Genomic DNA, 13,940 nt, shown 5'->3' with positions numbered 1-13,940 from the left:
GAGTATGTGTTTGGGAGTGCATGTGCGTGCATGCATGTGTGCATGCACACGTGCGCACGCGCGCGCACACACACACACACACACACACACACACACACACACGCCAACCCTAGTGGACCTAGTGCAGTGACCTGCTTGGGTGCTGCCCCACCTTTCTTTCCCCTCCCTTCAGCCTTCCACCCCCAGATCTTCATTTCTTTAGCCCTGTTTGCATCTTTTTGAACCACATAGTCAACCTGTCAATTGCCAGTCTTCACACTACAACAGGAATGAGCTGCCACAGACTTTCAAAGAGAATTTGAAGGCAGGAAGGAGAAGGGATGGAGGATTCCCACAGCAAGGGCCTGGCAGGGTTCTAGGGCATTAGTAATGCTTGGTTTCTGAGCACCTAGATAAGACTCAGAAGCCAACCTGTTACCAGGAGAAAGTGTGCTAAGCCAGGCACTCTCCTTTTGGATTAGGTACTGGTATTCTAGGCACCTGTAAATATTGTGTATTACGGCTTCAGTAAAGTATTATAAAAATAACAAATTCGATCATGTTTCTTCCCATGCTGCTTTACACAGTGCCCCTGCTTTCCGGTTACACCAGGACTACAGCCATCTTTCCACCTCCTGGTCTTTGTTTCCTCTCTGTTTTCATCCTACGTCTTTTAACTTCTTGTGTTTCTTAAAAATGAATATGCCAAGGGCGCCAGCTGGTTTTATGTCAACTAATATAAGCTAAGGTCGTCTGAGAGGAGGAACGCAACTAAGGAAATGCCTTCATGTGATCAGGCTGTAGGCAAGCCTGTAAGAAGACATTTTTCAAGTTAGTGATTGGTGTCATCCCCAGGCTGATGGTCCTGGATTCTGTAAGAAAGCAGGCTGAGCAAGCCATGGGGACCAGGCCAGTAAGCAGCACCCGTCCATGGCCTCTGCGTCAGCTCCTGCCTCCAGGGCTTTGCCCAGTCTGAGTTCCTGCCTTGGCTTTTCTCACTGGACTGTGATTCAGGGTGTATAAGCCCAGTATGTCCTTCTTTCCCAAATTGCTTTTGGCCATGGTGTTTCATCACAGCTATAGTGACCTTGATTTAAGAGAGCAAGTAGATCTGGCCTGGAGATCTGAGACATTTGTATCATGTTCTTCTTACCTACGGCACTGGTGTTCAATAGGCCTTTCCAACTCCCTCTGAATTAATATCCTACTTATAGGCTTTATTTGCATCCAAAGCCCTTGTCATTATATGTGAAATTAATTTTCAAATATTTCAACTAGCTCATTAATTTTGACCAGTAGGGTTGATTCTTAATAGCCCCCAGGCTGAACGTCACACTCTTTTAGTGTGGAATTCACAACCTTTGCAGTGTGGCCTCAATTTACCTTCACAAGACCTGTATGACACTGCCTTCCTGCCTTCTGTGTCCTTTAACCCACCAAGTCACATGAGCTGCACATCCTGTGCTTGCCTCTCTGTAGTGATTAGGAAAGAGTGCACTGGAATACTGTTGTTCTGGCCCTGCCCCTCATTACCCCTGTGGTTTTAGAAATGCCGTAACCTTTTATTTATTCTTAACCTTGTATTTCTTTCTCTGAAAAACAAAACAAGTGCATCTTTCAAGATTGCTGCAGAGTGAGGTAATGTGTGTGATGTATTAAGAGTTTATTTTTCCTTTAACCTCGCGGCCTCAACTTCCATCAATGAAGAACAGGCGACAATCTCTTCAGCTGGATTGGTGGGTCTGTGTCAGTATGGAGGGTGCTCTCTCATTCCACACAAAGCTGTCACTGGTATTTGCCTTTTAAAAATTATTTTTATTAGAAGCTTGGATGAAAAACCATAAGAGAGTCAATATTTTTCCAGTTTAAGGTCACTCCACTGGTAAATGACAGGGTCCACCCGAGGCCACATGGCCCAGAGAGCTTTGTGTGTCCTGCTGTAGAACTAGCAATAGAATATAAACAGATCATTTGGATAGCCGAGGCCTCATGCTTATCCTGATACATTAAACGAAGTAAAACAAACAAAGCTAATGTGTTTTTAGGGTGTGTTAACTGAAGTATAATTCAGATCAAGAAAAAATATTAGTCTGGAGCGTAGAAGGCACCTGGTGTTTTTTGGAAAAGGCTGAACTGTTAGACCACATTTGGAATATTGTGTAGTGATCTTGGTCCCATATGTTGAGAGTTGCTTTGCCAAACTGGTCTCTGGGAGATTCAGCCTGTGAACATTCAGGAAAGCATGTCAGACGAGAAAGGGTTGAAAGAAGTTGAATGTTTAGCCTGGCTTGAGGCTCGGTGGCAGGGCGTGGAATGGGGTAAACCCTTCTAAAAGTCTCAAGATCTAATCAAGGAAATGTATTAATACCCCATGAATCCAGAGGCAGGCAGAACCCCATTTATAAGAATCTAGTTTTCAAACAATAAGATGGCTGACTTGGGAAGTTGTAAACTCTCCTGCATCAGGAGGTTTTCAGGGAGGCTGGGAAATGAGCATTGTATTAGAAGGGGGGTGGGTGGGAAGGGAAGATAGAATTTTTTTATTGGCTATTTTATTTATTTACATTTCAGATGTTATCCCCATTCTCCATTTCCCCCACACCCCCTATTCCATCACCTCCTCCTCCTGCTTCTGAGGATGTGCCTCCACCCACCCACCCACTCTCACCTCCCCGCCCTCGAATTCCCCTACACTGGGGCATCCAGCCTTCACAGGACCAAGGACCTCCTCTCCCACCTATGCCCAACAAGGCCATCCTCCCTTACATATACAGCTGGAGCCATGTGTCCCTCCCTGTGTGCTCCCAGGCTGGTGGTTTAGACCCTGGGAGCTCTGGTTGGTTGGTTGGTATTGTTGCTCTCCCCGTGGGGTCGCAAACTCCTTCAGCTCCTTCTGTAACATTTGCCCTTAAGATGATTTCCTATGACCAATAATTAGAAAATTCATAATATAGATGCATGTGGGATGAATCTTATCCCACATTCTTATTGTGTAATAAAGAGAATTTAGCCAGGTGATGGTGACACACACCTTTCAACTCAGCACTTGAAAGGCAGAGGCAAGTGGATCTCTGTGAATTCGAGACCAGCCCTGTCTACAGTTCGAGTTCCAGGGCAGCCAGAGCTACACAGAGAAGCCCTCTCTTGAAAAACAAACAAACAGCTGGGTGTTGGTGGCGCACACCTTTAATCCCAGCACTTGGGAGGCAGAGGCAGGCGGATTTCTGAGTTCGAGAGTTCGAGAGTTCGAGGCCAGCCTGGTCTACAGAGTGAGTTCCAGGACAGCCAGGGCTACACAGAGAAACCCTGTCTCGAAAAACAAACCAACCAACCAACCAACCAATCAAACAAACAAACAAACAAACAAACAACAAAACAGAGAGAGAGAGAGAGAGAGAGAGAGAGAGAGAGAGAGAGGTAAATCGACACACCAGCTCTCTTCTGCATTCCCCAACTTGTTAAGGATCATTTACTTCTCATTTCTACATCTTTATGTAAACTCTTTGACATGGGGTATGCTTCTTTGTCTAGTGTCTCCCTTCCCTTCCTCTCCTACTTCCTCATCACGTAGTGCATATGCAACCACAGCCTGAGCCTGAGACTGTAGCTGAAGAGCAGAGGGGCTTAGGGCAATCTAGACTTCTGAGCACTCTGAGACCCCACCCCACCTTTGTGGGGACATACCCAAGGCAAAAATGGACCATGAATCAGCCTCTGGCTCCCCTCACACTTCCTTCCATTACACCATTACCCTCCTGGGACATGTAAGATCCAGAGCCGATGGCTGGTAGCCTGCCCCCATGTTGTTTCTGATGAGGGAAATCCAGGACACTTGCCTCTGTTATAAATGATCGTGGCACTTTCCAAATCTTAGCTTTCATAACTTTGTTGTGTTTGTTCTCAAGCCAAGTTCACATTCAGATATTGTTTTCATTTGGTGTCTGGGTTTTTTTTCTTTCTGTCAACTCTTTATGGACAAGTGTTTGCTCATTGGGTTTTCTTCTGTGCTATAGTGCGAGAACATTTCCCCTTTGGTTTTGTTTTGTGTGTTCTATGCTCAGTGACTGTTGTGGGATTGAGTGGATGAGCCCACATAGATTTAGGTTGGTTCTCTGTGGGTGGTTTCAAATGTTTGTGACATTTATGGTTTGCAGAAGCTGAAGGGGTGGCCTGCTCTGTACCCTCCTTGCAAGGATAGGTATGCCATATGTTTGCCAGACTGTGCTTAGCTATGCACTTTCAGAATTTTACCATAACTCCTTCTTGGCCTGATTCTCCACACTTTTTTAAATCTGTAAACTATTATAATTTCTTGCAGCTTTATGAAAGAGTTATATGCTAGAAGGAGCTGTTGGATGATGGGGGGTGGAGAAAGGTGGGCTGAGGGAAGATGGAGGGTTTGGGTCTTCCATTGCCAAGATATAAATACTCAGGAGATTGATTTTCCAAGGCATGCTGACAGGACACCAGGTGACTGCTTACTTAGTTGAGTGCTTGTACCTGTGGATGTTGTGATAAACCCTGAGGCTCTCACACAAACTGCTCAGATTCCTGTAACTCACTCATTAGCTGAGGATATCCCTCTGTACATTTCATGTGACCTGACTGCTATCTCACCGTTGGATGCCTGCTAAACAATTTATAGTTCAGCATCTAAAACGTCAATAAAATTAGATTAAAAGAAGTTGTTATTGGTAACCAACTTGCTATATTCAAGTTAGTCAGATGGTTTTTATTCGCTGATGAGGATTCATGTTTGAAATACAGCTTTGGGGCTCAATTAGCAGAGACAGAGTTGGAGCAGAGATGGACATGTGTTAAATTAACCTAGTCATTAGTTTTTAATTTAAATACTGTTCAGCTAAATAATTTGGCACCAGTGAGTTCCAGTGGTGCTGGGCCGGCAGTTTAAGCACAACACTAATTATTCGCAGGTTTTTTCCCTCCCCCTATTCTTTTCAGAGAAATGTGGAACCAGCGATTTATTGTGGTAAAAATATTTTCAAGCACTTGCTTTTTCTGTGAAAATATTTTTCGCACATGGATGACTAGTGCCACAGAGCTAGCTCTCACCACCCTCAGGACAATCTGTTTTAGAACGTTTAGAGAATGACACCCTCGGAATGAGAAAATTAAGTCAGGAAAGGAGCAGTCTGTAGGAGCGCATCTGACTCTGAGGCGCAAGCTGAAGACTTTTCTGCTGTATGATTAGAAATCAGTCCACTCAGCTTTCCAGTGTCCTTCCTTCCCACGACCCCTCTCTCTGTGTCTTGTACTGTTATTTCTGAATTCACTTTAGTGGTTTTGTAGATAAGTGTAGAAATGACAAGAGAAAAGTAAGGACTTGTCGACGGTGCGCTGTGCTGAAGGCTTCATGCCTTTTCTTTCATGTGCAGAACATAGACGGCAGCAACACCACATGTGTGATTGTGCAGGCCAGTCAGCACAGGGAGAGTGCAGAACATGGCCTTTTGAATTTATCATAATCCAGATTTTGCTCCCTCTGGCTAAAACTTCTTTATGAGCACCCCATCCATCTAAAGCCAAGGTTCTTAGACTTGAGTGGGCTTTAGAACTACCAAAGGGCTTCAAAGAGTTGAGAGGTCTGGGCTCCATCCTGTTTCTAGCTCTAGGGAGGGGCCTGAGAACTGGCATTTCTCAAAGGTTCTAACAGATGCTGCTGCAGCTGGTCAGGGAGCTGTCTAGTCCAAGGACCACTGTGAATGGTGGACCACCTCCGTTGTGAATTGTGGAGTGCAGTGCAGGTCCCTGGTAAGCCAGCTCTCTGCCTTCCCTCCAGGCCTGTGGCCTGTATTCCCTGGGCCTTTTAAGCTCCAGCAATGCCCTGCTGCTCGCAGTTTGCCCAGGGTTCCCTGTTCTTCTGATCTCCTGTATCTTGGTGCACTGGCTCTTTCTTTGATGAGATCTTTGTCTTTTCTATCTGATGACTGTTCATTCTTTCAGCCCCAAGTTGAGCATTCAGCTTTCTAAGCCTGAATGTCCCGAGCCCTTGAGCATCCCAGTTTAGTGAGCCCTTATGTGCATCTCAATGCTGCTCTTGTGCTTTTTAGGTGACACTGAAACGTGCACACTGCTATAAATTGAGAGGACCACACTTGCACACAGAACAAGGGCGGTTTCAAGATAGAAGGTGATTTTGTGTGCCGTACCATTCCATGACCATGTCTCTTAGAGGGCTGTGAGGTACAGTGTGAGAGTCTGTCATTCCCTAATGGGTCTCATCCTTCTTGCCTCTCGTTTTAGAATTATGTTTTAATCTTTATTTTTATCTCATGTGCCTTTGCCAGCATGCATGTCTGTGTGAGAGTGTTAGATCCTCTAGAACTGGAGTTACAGACAGGTGTGAGCTGCCATGTGGGTGCTGGGAATTGAACCCTCATCCTCTGGAAGAGCAGCCAGGGCTCTTAACCGCTGACTCATCTAACCAGCTTCCTTTCTTGCCTCTTAATAATGTGATACTCATTATGTAAGGACAGTTCTATCATTAAACATGGATATTGTGTGCAGCATGGGCATCAGACAGGCCTACAACATCGCCTGACAGTAACTGTAGTCAACAACTCATCTCCGTGCTGACAGAGGACTGACTGTGTTCAACTTGAACGGCGTGGAAGATGATGATGTTGCCCTTACAGTGCTTTCGAGGACTCTACAGGGTTAATTTTAATTGGATGTGATTTGACTTCGCTCTCAGCTTCGGAGTTCATGCCTCTGGTAGACAGCCTTTCTTTCTTGTCTGTGTGTGCTTATGAGTCTTTTCTATTAGACTGCGGCTGCTCTGTGCCATGCTCCCGGCAGGCTGTGCAAGCTCTGCTCCCTTGGTATAGTAATACACCATCCACCCTACTGGGTCACCGAACAAAGATTCAGTACTGGAGAAGTGAATGCCCTAGGAGAAGAACAACGGAATCAGACACTCTCCCTAGAGGATAAGATACACAGGCTGTCAAGTTTTATGTCAACGTGACATAAGCTAGAGTTATCTGAAAGGAGGGAACCTCAAAATGCCTCGATAAAATCCAACTGTAGGGCATTTTTTTAAAAATCACTATTGATAAGGGAGGGCCCAGACCATTTTGGGTGGTGTCATCATCCCTGGGCTGGCGGTCTTGCGTTCTACAAGAAAACAGGTTGAGCAAACCACAATGAGCAAGCCAGTAAGCAGCATCCCTCCATGGCCTCTGCATCTGCTCCTGCCTCCAGGTTCTTGCCCTGTTTGAGTTCCTGTCCTGACTTCCTTCAGTGATAAACAGTGATATGGAAGAATAAGGCAAATAAGCCCTTTTCTCTCCAAGTTGTTTTGGTCATGGTGTTTCATCACAGTAAGGATACCCTGCCTAAGACAGCTACCGTCTTTGTCTCCTGCAGAGATACTCACGAGCAAATGGAGTATTAAATGTAGACAGCACCTCCATGTTATCTAGTTAAAACCCAAGAAGGCAAAGTCATTTCCCCAGTATTGAATGTAGACGGCACCTCCATGCTATCTAGTTAAAACCCAAGAAGGCAAAGTTGTTTCCCCAGTGGCTTTCCACTGAATTATTCTGCCTGTTCTTTCTGTGTAGTTTTTAGCTGTTTTTAGCTAACCAGACCAGACAAAATGTCCTAGCATTGTTCCTGTCTTTGTGGACCTTGGCATTTGCATTTACATGGATTTTAATGTAAGTTAATGTTTTGTTGACTTTATCATAGGAAAAAGTGGATGTTTATTTCCTTGTTCCTTTAAAGGAGGAAGCGGTGCTTTATCCATCTTTGCATCTCTAAGTTTAGGAGCATAAGTGACACTTAAACGTTTACAATTTTTGATATTGTGGAAATAAATTATTGGGGGAAATATTTGAATTTGTTATTTGACATTGTATAATTTTGGAATCATAGTGCTATTAAGGACTTTCTGAGATCTAATCTGACACATAGCTTTTAAAGCAGAAAAACATTACCCTTGGCAAAGATTTCTAAACCTTAAATAATCTTGTTTTGTATTTTTTTTTTTTTAGATTGGATCTTGTTGTATCCCAGGGTGGACTTGAACTCAGTGTGTAGCCAAGGATGACCTTGGACTCCTGCCTCAGATTCCCACTAGCTAGGACTAAAGGCATGCACTACCATTCTTGGCTTTAAATATTCTTAAACATTTTAAAAACAGTCTTAAGGCAAGGTTTCCTATGTTCTTCAGGCTGGCATGACCTGGCTTGCTGACACAGGGTCTCTAGGCTATGCAGGCTGGTGTGGTTTCCTACTGACCTCGGGCTTAGGCATTTTCCCTGCCTCAGCCCTCTAAGTAGCTGAAGCTGCATGCGCAGGTTGCCATGTCCAGCTTATGAGTAGTTTAACATATTCTGTATTTTCACAAATTGGTTTGTTTGAAATGGGGTCTCACTATGCAGCCCTAGCTAACCTGCCTCTTACACAGACCAGGCTGGCCTTGAACTCTGGGCCTTCTTGCCTCAGTCTTCCTTATTCTGTTTTGACGGACGTGCATCGCCTCTCCCTGCCCTACACTACTTTTTGATCAGCAACTCTCCCCGTTTTAATGTGCATACATTCTCGGAGTTTCCTCCTATACCAACTACACCTGTTTTAGCTCCCTACTTTGTTCAGAGTCCAGCTTAGTGCATATAAGCAGCATGACCTATGCCATACTTCAAACTACAGAGGAGGGATCTGAAGGAAAAAAAAAAAGGTTAGTTTTCCCAGCTGTGCACTCCAGGAGGTTAGGATGACTTCTGAGTGAACTGGTTTACAGCACCCACCATGAGCCCTGACTGAACTTCCCTGGGCTTAAAGGGTTTTAACCAGCACTCCAGACTTCATAGCAAGTACACTGGGGCACTTGCTGTTATATCACAAAGAGATCCTTAACTCTTCTTAGCTTCAGGTTTGCTTCACACAGAGAGCCAGTGATTACCACACCAAACCTGGTTTTGATGGCAGTGTCTATGCAGTGACACCTAGTCTCCCCAGAGGATGGTGATGGCTTTTTCATGCATGGGATCAGTCAGACTCTCCAGCTCATGAGCCCTGACTGAGGAACTGGAGTGATCTATACTGATCCCCTAGTTAGGATGCTGCCATGTTTCTGGCTGTCCAGAACACTAACATAAACCCTTTGATCTGACACGCAAAGCCCTCCGTTGTCTGGTCCTTCCACCTTTTCTCCTCAAGCTTTCTCCTTTGTCCCTCATGCTATTCCAGTCTACCCACAGTTACTACAGGACAGTTTTAACTCTGTAGTGTTCTTTCATAAATCTGAGCCTTTGTTAGTGAGTTAGAGAAAATAAGAGGTTAGGCATTAAAATCAAAATGGTGACCTTGAAGCTCCACTAAGCTCACAGGGCGGTACTCAGCACAGTGCCTGCATAGAACCAGTTGCACATGCTAGCTTCCTCCTGTGTGAGGCAATATAATGAGGAAGGAAACTGTGCTATCTTAACCGTCAGGATTGTTTCTGTAACTCAGTCCATCATTTCATAGCTCTGAGTCCATGGAGTGACTGTCCCCTAACCACCCTCTGAATTAGTGTTTGGTAAACAAGTACCACAGGAATTAGAAGTAGCCCTGATAGCAGTAAGGTATCCATCACAGACCTGGTAGATCCTAGCAAACAGCAGTTCCTCTGTTATTTCTGCCAATTAAAGTGTCACCATTGTTAGAACGTTTTTTTGTTTTTTGTTTTTGATTAGTAGGAAAATCTTCTTTGTTCATAGAGATAACTGATTGGCATGGTTTACTTTGGATTATCCTGTCTTTGTGTTCATCTGGCTACTATGTCTCAAGATATAAGACAGAAAAAAGAAAGAGAAACAACAGGTAGAGAGGACAGTCTGGCCGTCAGTTGTGCAGACAGACGCTCATCCTTTCCAGATGGCCCTTGTTTTAATCTTTCCTTTTCCCACCTGTTAATGTAATATCCATCTCAGATGTGTTTAGTTCGTTTCCTTTCCTTAGCCAGGTATGTCTTGTCCCTGATATTACAGACTTGTTTAGTCTCTTTGGTCCAATGATACTGTATCAAGGATTGTATTTTTGACATTTAGGTACAAATTGTCTATTTGCCTCTATATTCAGAAGACAGACGTAGTAGCAGGTCACCAGTGAAGTGTGGTTATTAAAGAAACCTTACAGGCAATTCCAGATGGTACTTACTGATTAGACCTGTCATGGTGGAGTCACATTCTAAGGTGCTTTATACTGTAGACTGGTACTTATCTCAAGTCTGTTGTCTATGTATTAAGTACCTTAGAATGAGCAACATTCTGGATTCTTGAGATGTGACACCATGTGACATGTCAAAAGTTGTGTGTGTGTTTTAGTTTAAATTTTACAAAGATGCCTGCAGTTTATTGTATTATAACATATATAGCAACACACTGCCTGGGGCACCTAGTGACAGGCAGGAATGACTTTAATGCCATCACTACTTGGCTATGCATCTGCACATTATGAGTGGTCAGCTCAATAACGCCATCCTTAAATAAATGAGTAGTCTGAAAAGGGGACCTGATCCTAGGCTTAAAGGACAAAACTAGAGCACAAAAGTCAACGCACAGTTAACTCTTGTGGAAATAAGAGACCTAAAAATCTTTAGCGTTTTATCTAAAGTCAGAGAGCTAGCATTCAAACACAGCCTCTGATAGCTGTGTATTGATTGGCTGTCTTTAAGTAAAACTCGGAAAACTTCAGTACTTACTGAGAGAGTCTCAGAGTGTTGGTGTCAACCACTTCTCTGTCACTGTGTAAAGAACAGTGCTGACAGTCTCAAATGAAGAACATATTGTCGCTAATTGTCCCCTTTCGGGAAAGAGACTGTTAGCTTTCGTGACTCCTGGGACTAAAAGTCAATAGGATTATTTCTTCTTCCTTTCTTCATTCTTACCCAGGAACCTATCTCCTCCTGTGAGGGCACCGCTGCTGCTTCATAGAAGCCAGCTGTGTATTTTTTCTTAGTTTCAAAGAATGATAGGAATACAATTATACAAATGCAATTTCTGCCATAATTCACCTTGGCATAATCAATCCCCCATGGCATAAAGTCCTCGGTAAGGAAGACGTCGGTGGGTCTCCTGTCCTCTAGCCAAGGGATTTCCAAGATTCTAGAAGCAAAGAGAGACAGTGATTGAGAAGATAAACTATACCCAGGCAGTGGTGGCTCACGCCTTTAATCCCTGGTCTACAGAGTGAGTTCCAGGACAGCCAGGGCTATACAGAAACCCTGTCTCAAAAAAAAAAAAAAAAAAAAGAGAGAGAGAGAGAGAGAGAGAAGATGAACTATGACATCAGGTCTTCCTCAAGCCAACGAATTTAAATTCTATTAAATTTCATTAAAATTTATTTTAAATTTTTAAAATGTTTGTACTTTATATTACAGACATTTTCTGAGGCAATTAGATTTAATGTGGACTACGGAGTTTTTGAAGTAGTGAATGATGCACCACAACATCTGGAGAAGCAACTGAAAAAAGTTCTGCAAAGCCAGCAACCTCGGAATCCCATCTACGACGTTATAAGGAAAGGGAAGAGTGACGGTAAATCCATTCAGAAAAGTGTCCCCTGTGAAGATGAGGCCATCAATGTCAACTACACCATCATGGTAAGCCAGTGGATTAGAGTTTGTGTCTTGTAAGAGCAAGAAAGCATTTATTTAGCTGGAGAGGTAGCTCAGCAGTTAAAGCACTTGCTGCTGGACCTGGCCTTAGTTCCTAAACACCGCAGCATGGCTCTGTCTGTAACTCAGTTCCAGGGACTCTGAGGCCCTCTTCTGGCCTCCACGGCACCAGCCGTGCCCATGGTGCACATACGTTCATTTAGGCAAAACCCTTATACACAGAAAATAAAAATAAATGATTATTTTTTTAAAGAAAGCTTTTGGCGAGATTGGTGTGAAGCGTGAAGTACCTTGGGCTGCAGTTTTTGAGGCACAGGAACATTTATAGTATGCTGTGCTTCCACAGAGTGTCCTTCAGGCCCTGTATCATCTGTTTGGATATCATGGCCAGTTTAGTCAAGCAGTTTTGTCAATTTTTATCAACCAATATAAGAAGCATGCAATTTGCCTTGAATATATAGAATTTTGCATGTATTTCGGATGGTATAAATATGTATACTCTCTATAGGCTAGTTTCCTTCTAGAAACGTGTGTATAAAGGAAGTTTAGTTCCTTTTTTTTTTTTTTTTTCCAATCCTGTTTACCGCTGGAGACTGAGATGACTTTGAACCTTGAGGTATTCCCTGCCTCTGAGCTCCCTGGCTTTACAGTCTGTTTCCAGCTGCTAAGTTTTGTTTCTTTTGCTTTAGGTCAGCAAATCTATATTGAAACCTGGCTAACCCACCAGCTCTATGTCCTTGAAACAGGCCTTGGATGAACTTGGTTTTCACCTGAGTCGTGCTGCTAGCCTACCTCTTGGGTTCATTATACGGCTCACTAACAATGGATGATCATTTTAAATGCTGTTAGAGCAAGGTAGAACTAGGCTAAAAATATGTCTGCTCGTAGCTTCAGACATCTCTACTCCAACTCTCCTGTTTCCAAATTCAGATATGTTTCTCATATTTTAACTTCTATCTTAGTAAATGCCAATATTAATTACATTAAAGCATTGTTTTGAAGGTGGAGAAGGAAAATTAAATTATACAAATTATTAGATAAGACTTTTCTAACTAGGTATGCAAATATTTGGGAGCAAAAATAATTAGTCACATCAGTAATTATATTAAGTTTAAGTAGACTAATTATCCTAATTAAAAATTAGAGTCAGATGGGATTACAAAAGAAGACTCAATTGTTTGCTGTCTACAAGAAACCAATCTTAAGTATCAAATAAATATACTGAAAATAAGAAGGCATATGCCATATAATTATTAATTAAAAGAAAGTGAGGCTGGTTATATTAGTATCAATATAGACTTCAGAGCAAGGACTTCTGCTATGGATAAAGAAGAATATTGCATATTAATAAAATGTTGATTTATAGAACACACAACTGCCGGGCGGTGGTGGCACACGCCTTTAATCCCAGCACTTGGGAGGCAGAGGCAGGCGGATTTCTGAGTTCGAGGCCAGCCTGGTCTACAGAGTGAGTTCCAGGACAGCCAGAGCTACACAGAGAAACCCTGTCTTGAAAAACAAAACAAAACAAAAAAATAGAACACACAACCAGCATTAACCATGTATTCTGGTGTTCTACTTACCCACAGTGGTTCAGAATACACGGTAAGTGCTAATCAAACATTAACAAGGAAATAGCCAAAACCAGTGTTAGGGTTTGAGGTGAAAACATTGCTCTCAGTAATCAGTAGCAACAGTGGTCCACAAGGACAAAGCAGTCCTGTGTCTTACTAGTAGTGAGACCAAGCTGTTAATGCCTAGGGACACTTCACCCCACAGAGCCAAAGCACACGTTCTTTTCAAACTACACATGAGTGGTTATCAAAATAGATGTTATGCTGGCATTAAAACAAATTACAATAACTAAAAGATATGAAATAATGCAAAATATATTATTGATCACTCCGGAATTAAACCTTCAATCAGTAACAAAAAATGTGGGAAAGATATCCAAATATTTAATTAAGCAACATACTTCTAAATAACCCATAGGTCAAAAGATACGTTTCAAAGAAAACAAGAAACTAAAATAAGCTCTCACAATTTGGGATGTAGCTAAATTAGCCATCAGATATAACTTTATAGAATTAAGTAATAGGAGATAAAAATGCTAAGCCTTGCTGTCAGAGATCTATCATCTACCACAAGAAAGAAGTTAATTGAGACCCACAGTAAAGAAGAAATACCATTATCTATGAACTTCTAATCCTCCTTGGCAAGAACACAGCAGTGCACCACCATGCTCACGCCTGTGACCACGGCAGTGCCCAACCATGCTCATGCCTGTGACCACAGCAGTGCCCAACCATGCTCATGCCTGTGACCACAGCAGTGC

The 13,940-nt window shown here is 43.0% G+C and overlaps 1 protein-coding gene across 1 annotated transcript in view; it reads left to right on the top strand.

The window, feature by feature from the left end:
* Rgs22 (regulator of G protein signaling 22) overlaps positions 1–13,940 on the top strand; it is a 114,481-nt gene that overhangs the window by 13,636 nt on the left and 86,905 nt on the right. The window contains exon 4 of the mRNA XM_028766655.1: positions 11,369–11,590. Within this exon, the coding sequence (XP_028622488.1) occupies positions 11,369–11,590 (222 nt within the window). The remainder of the gene's footprint in view (positions 1–11,368; positions 11,591–13,940) is intronic.

This window comes from Grammomys surdaster, unplaced genomic scaffold (genome assembly GCF_004785775.1).
Source record: "Grammomys surdaster isolate TR1022 unplaced genomic scaffold, NIH_TR_1.0 63, whole genome shotgun sequence".
Lineage (NCBI taxonomy): Eukaryota > Metazoa > Chordata > Mammalia > Rodentia > Muridae > Grammomys > Grammomys surdaster.
The sequence above is the reverse complement of the archived record's forward strand: the minus strand, read 5'-3'. Positions and strand labels throughout refer to the sequence as shown.